Here is a 6000-nt window from a genome sequence, read left to right as displayed (position 1 = left end):
CAGTGCAGTGACGGACTTTCAGGTCATCCAGCGCTTTCACAAGACCACCGGACAAACCCAACGTTGCCTCCATTTAGAGGTCTGAGTGTAAAGCTCTTGGGATCATAAACTTCAGTACTGACAGCAGTGACAGGCGTTGCCAAATCCTATTCCAGTCTAGATGTTGAGCAGAATTTGGGTGCTTAACCTTCAATCACCTAAGCCCAAGTTTGAAAATATTGATAATTCACCATTTTTACTATGTAACCCATCTTTGATGGTAATTCCAAGGCAAAGACAGGACAGTAACTTGGCGGTTTCTCCAGCTCAAAATACTAAACCAATTGCTTCCTTCTACACTGTAAAGCTCTTTCTGATTTTGTTAGGAAAAAATCAGTATAAAGAAAACACAATTTAAAATAAGGCCTGGAAATTGCTTTAAAGAAAGCTTTATTTACTACATACATCCTAAGAATGTATTGTATATGGAGCAAGATCTAAATAAATTTAAAAGCTTTTCAAATACAAAGCAACTAAAGATAACAACTAAATTGCTAGCATGTTTGAAACAGGGAACACTAAAGCTTTTTTTTTTAAACATTTATATAGTTTGTTCTTAACCCTAAAAAAAAAAAAAGTTCACATTTCAAGTTATAAACTTACCTCAGTAGTGTATCTGAAATGGTTTTGAAACAGAAACAGACAGACCAGATAGGAGGCTCACCAACATTTGTTTTTAAGGTAGTTTGGTAGTTGCAATGTTAAGATATCAATTTTTTTTCTTTTTTTATTACTTTTTTTTTTTTTTCCAAATAATTTACAGGCATATGTAAAATACAGTAAGACCGCTGGGCCAGAGTCTCATCCAGTGAACCTGTGACAGTTCTTCATTGGAAGGACAGTACTTCTGTCACACAAAGTCAAGGGATGAGGATCTGATCCAAATTGCATTTTGTTGGATTACTCATCCCAACAGATTTGAGTTTGGATGCAGCTTGCTGGGTACATCATCAGGAACATTGCACAATTATTTACGTCATTCAAGAATGGTGGGAAATAAATGTTAGAAATGTTTAAAGGCCTTTGCAGGCACTCAATAATTTTACAGAATAGTTAAATAAATATTGCTTATATATAAAAAATCCATCCCACCCTAAAATGAGCGGGGAAAGAGGCATTTGGGAATGTCTTAATTTAAAACTGAAAACAAAACTACAATAGTTGCTAAAGGCATGATCTTATTATTAATCCATAAATACGAATTCAGCCATCAGCAAAAATTGAGTGGAAAGATTTTACAGATCTCTAATGTGACATAAAAACACAACTGTGTACTTGCCACCTATTGCACACCTCAATTCCGTGATGGAGCCTTTAAAAAAAGTTCCAAGTTGATGTATTTCCTAAAGCAGATGACAATCTTAACATTTTACTGTATTTTACATTCACTCTGATAAACACAAGCCTTGAAACAGGCACAACACTGCAACAATACATTTACTTCCTAATAAAACAACAATTTTTAATAACATTGAAATAAAATGGTTTCATTTTGCATTAAACGATACACCATGAACGTCTGCAACATGAAACAACTAAAAGCCAGCATTAGGAGATTATTTACAAACTATCTTTTAACTCCTCCAGGTCTTTCCTCCTCCTCCTGGGTGTGTAGGTCCCCATTCAGTACACCTGCCACGTGCGCAGCTACGGAGGAAAGCCCTGCTCAATAAACATATTTCCAACACCCTTGCCGCCCAAGACGTTTCGCATTGAAACATGATAAAAGCAACTAGAAGCATTAACTTTCTGTGACTAGAGTCTTTGGGGGCCTTGTCTACAATGACATTCACTGTCTCTACAAACTCATACTTCAAAAAATGAATAAAATAAAAGCATGAGAAAAAGAACTAAGGTTTTATAGAAGACAATTAAATAGCTATGCAAAGATGTCTTATGGAAACTATGAAAACCTTGTGCTTATGCATACTCTGCTATTGAAAATACCTTCCCAACCAAAACAGAACAAAAAAACCCACAACAAAACACCCCCTACCCCCGACAAAAACCCAGGAAGAAGTATAAAAGCCATCAATGTTCTCTCTATCAGAGTAATTCATTTTGCCCTAGACTTGCCAGACTCACAGGTGGGGCTGGGGAAAGGAGGAAGGAAGGAGTAGGGGTGTGGAGAGGGAAAGACAAATGGAGAATGAACAGGGTCCAGGGTGATGGTGGCAGGTGAGAGCTTTCCAGTGTTTGGACTCAGATATGTGACAAGTCTTTTCAACATGGGCTTAAGGAGAAATCGAGTGTTTAATTCCTTAAAAATAAAAAAAAAGAACTGTCATAGAGAACAGATGGTAACACCGTCAACCCTTAATGCCAGCTAAAATAGAGATTTTACTCACTTTAAAATTGCACTTTCCAGTATAACTTTTAAAATAACATTTTATGTAGTATTTTAAAGCACTATTGTTTGTATCTTTAAATATTGACTATATTTTTCAAAATAGTTCCCTAGCTGCTCAAGTGTGCTTTTCAATATATAGTTGATATATTATTGAAGGTACTACAAAATAGAAATCTCTGGAGTGCAGAAGTTAAGAAAATAACCTTCATACTGAAAATATATCCTTAAAAATACAAAAAACAAAAACCTCTATACAAATGTACTACAGCGTACAAATTTTTCAGAGATGGTATTAAGGCACGAACCATTGCAAGTCTCTTAGAAATGTATGAACACAGGCTGCTAAATTGCAAATAGTCTTAAAAAAAAACTAGTGAAAACTTCATCATGAATATAAAATATTTCAGTATGACATTTGATAACATTCTTCACTTTCATAGGCGTGCTAATCCTGCACGTTCTTTCTTCATAAATAGTAAAGTGTTCCTTCAGGGGTAGCTCGTGGTCTGTCTCCACTCTCCTCCCCAGTGTCAGTATGTCTGGTAGACGTCGTGGATGGGCACCTGGATAGCAGCGGCGGGGAAGGCCTGAGGTATGTAGCCCGCATATCCTCCATAGACGGCGGCAGCGGCAGCCGCATTCTTCTGTAGTGTGGCGATCGTGGCCGTGGCAGGAGCAGCAAACGGAACGTAACTGGCCCCGTAGATCCCAGCAGTGGGAATTCTCTGAACGTTTGGAGCCACCGTATACACTGGAGTTATCGGGCGGCCCTGAGGAGGAGAGACAGAAAGGATCCTCACTGACTGCGCGTAGGTGCCTGTTCCATTTAGTCACCCATTCCTTCCAAGGCTCCGGTCGTTCTTTCAGTTCCCGGGGGTCGGGGGTAGGAGGAGGTAAAAGCGAAGGCTTTCATTCTCAGGGTGGGGTTGGGGGAGGGGGGCAGAGGGGTAAAGCACATAACTGCTGTGAGGGAAGGTGGAAAGAGCCATCAAGGTAAGCTGGAAATTCACCCTCCAGGCGCATCCAAATTCGACTGGTCAAAGTGACAGAACTGTAGAGCTACGAGTTAAATAGTCTGGAATCTTCTACCTGCCATTCCTCTCAATCAGCATGAGCAGGCTAGCAAAGGGAGTTGAGTAATCTACCCTTTGCTCAGATGATCTCATTGTAATTAAAAATATTTTCCCTAAAGTATATACCAGCTGCTTCAACTCTAATTTAACTGAAGGAACAAGATGCTTCAAAAACAGACTGTGACAATGTTATGGAACCAAGTATATAGATCTCCGAACGGGCAGCTTTTTAAGCTGTGACCTAAAAAAAAAAAAAACAAAACAAAAAAACCCCCAAAAAAACCTGCAACCCTCTACAATTTTCAGCAAATGCTACTGATGGTTTCAACCTAAGATATGACACCACTATATATACAGTTGACCCTTGAACGACATGGGTTTGAACTGAGTGGGTCCACTTACATGTGGATTTTTTCCAATATATTCAGCACAGTACTGTAAATGCATTTTCTCGTCCCTATGGTTTTCTTAGTAATATTTTCTTTTCTTTAGCTTACTTTATTGTGAGAATACAGAACATAATACATATAACATACAAAATATGTGTTTTACTGACACATATGTTTATGTTATCAGTAAGCCTTCTGGTCAAGCAGTAGCCTGCTAATAGTTGTGATTTTGCGGAATCAAGAGCCAATTATGGATTTGCAACTGCGCGGGGGGTTGGCAGACCCAACCTTTGTGTTGTTCAAGGGCCAACTGTATCCAAATGATTGTGGAAGCTTAGAAAAGGAACTGAGGAACTTGGGAAGTTGGAGAAAGCATCCCAGAAGTAGAGACACTTGAGCTGGGTTCTGAATGATAAAGAGTTTCCATAGGAAGAAGTGGGGAAAGGCAAGCTAACTAAAGCCGCCTCACTGCCGATGCCACCACTAGCTCTCTAAAAGCCCCTGCTACCTGCTTCTCTCTACTTGGAAGTGTAACACACTATTTTCACAACAGACAGGGGTAGAGAGTGAAGGCTGTGGTTCAGTATTTCCCAAAGGGTTTGCTATCAGGCTAGTTCTGCGAGATGCTTTATGGAAAAGGGGATTTGTGGTCAAATAAAACACACATTGAATGAAATATCTAGTGCCCCTTATGTTCCTGAGAACGCCCTGGAGTCAATGCTGCTATGGCCTGTATGTTTTAGTGCATCTTCAAAATAAACAATTCAGGAGAGATGAAATGGAAGATTCTATTTTAAAAATTCTCTCTTCCTGGATTTCCATAAGGGAATTAGTTATCTTTCCTTTACAAAATGTCCGAATGAGAGTCGCAAAATTATGTTCAAAGGAAATTCACCATCTGAGAGCCATTTTGTCAACTGTAACCAAAATGATAATTATACCCATGATAATAATAACTGAGAGACTACGGTATGCTAGGCACTATTCTAAGTACCTTATTTGTATGATGTTATGGAATCATCACAACCACCAATGAAGCTGGTACTGTGACTATACAGAGAGGATGTGTTAAATGACTTGCACAAGGTGACACAGCTTTTAAGCAATGGAATGTAGGACTCTGGAGCCAGCACTTTTAGCCCTGTATTATCTGGTCTCCTACAACATGTTAACAATGACTACCTCATTGGCATTGCTTCATAACCACAGACAGAAACTTCAGAATTGGGAAGCCTGTGGTTTGCAGCAAGACACAAGCAAGTTTTTACAAATGTATGGACGTTTATTTAGTGACAAAGGGACACAACTGTAGGGAGGGAGAAATCCGAGAGAGACATTTTCATGTACTACCGTCCAGTCCCCAACACCTGGGTGTGGCTGGGGTGAGCAGCGGATGTTGGGGATGGGGAAAGAGAGGAAAAGGCCCCATCAAGAGGAACGGTTATCCTTGTTCTACTTATCCCAAAGATTTCTGAAGACTGGGGACACTTTGAGAAATAAATTTGAAAAAGTGACTGTCTATGCCAGCAAACATTTTTTTAAATTACTTATAAAGGCTATATGAAATTTAGGATATAAAATGGCTAAACAGGAATATCCCTAAGCATGTGCAAGACAGAGGAGTATGAATGAAAGTGTTCCACGGGAAGGTTCTGGAAGTAATGCTGGGACTGATTTCTAGTGTGGCTCCACTCAGAAAGGTGTTCTATTCACCAATCAGTAGTGCTTAAAACGCTCCTTCCTCTGCTGCAACTTGGCAGAGAATATGGGCGAGGCAGAGAGCTGAACATTTTGAGAACCCAGGTCAATGAACTCAGAGGGAGGTCCCCGAGTACCTAGATCAGTGGGTGAACACCAAGAAGCACACACACTCAAAGAAGTCATTCCTGGGGTTCACAAGTAAGTAGCTACAAGCAATTTGCACAATACGTTGAAGGAAGGAAAAAATCTGCCCTGGGATCAACGGATAACAACTGTACACTGAACCAAGTCATAAGCAAAGACTTTGAACAAAGACCCTGATGGCGACATTCAGTGCAGACCGATAAAAGACAGAAACAGCCTGTGATCTAGAGCGTGAGTCCAAGAACTGGAATTTGGGACACTATGCACCAAGGACAAAAGTTCACGAGTTTCTTAGTAACGAGAA

The 6000-nt window shown here is 39.8% G+C and overlaps 1 protein-coding gene across 6 annotated transcripts in view; it reads right to left on the bottom strand.

Moving 5' to 3' along the window:
* Window positions 1-412: 412 nt before the first annotated feature.
* The window catches only part of RBM47 (RNA binding motif protein 47), a 163886-nt gene continuing 158298 nt past the window's right edge, over window positions 413-6000 (bottom strand). For all 6 annotated transcript variants that reach the window (XM_045474958.1, XM_045474962.1, XM_045474961.1 and 3 more), the window contains one exon: window positions 413-3159. In XM_045474958.1, coding sequence (XP_045330914.1) covers window positions 2920-3159 — 240 coding nt within the window. In that variant the 3' untranslated portion in view covers window positions 413-2919. The remainder of the gene's footprint in view (window positions 3160-6000) is intronic.

This window comes from Leopardus geoffroyi, chromosome B1, assembly GCF_018350155.1.
Source record: "Leopardus geoffroyi isolate Oge1 chromosome B1, O.geoffroyi_Oge1_pat1.0, whole genome shotgun sequence".
Lineage (NCBI taxonomy): Eukaryota > Metazoa > Chordata > Mammalia > Carnivora > Felidae > Leopardus > Leopardus geoffroyi.
This window is presented reverse-complemented; position numbering and strand designations above follow the sequence as displayed.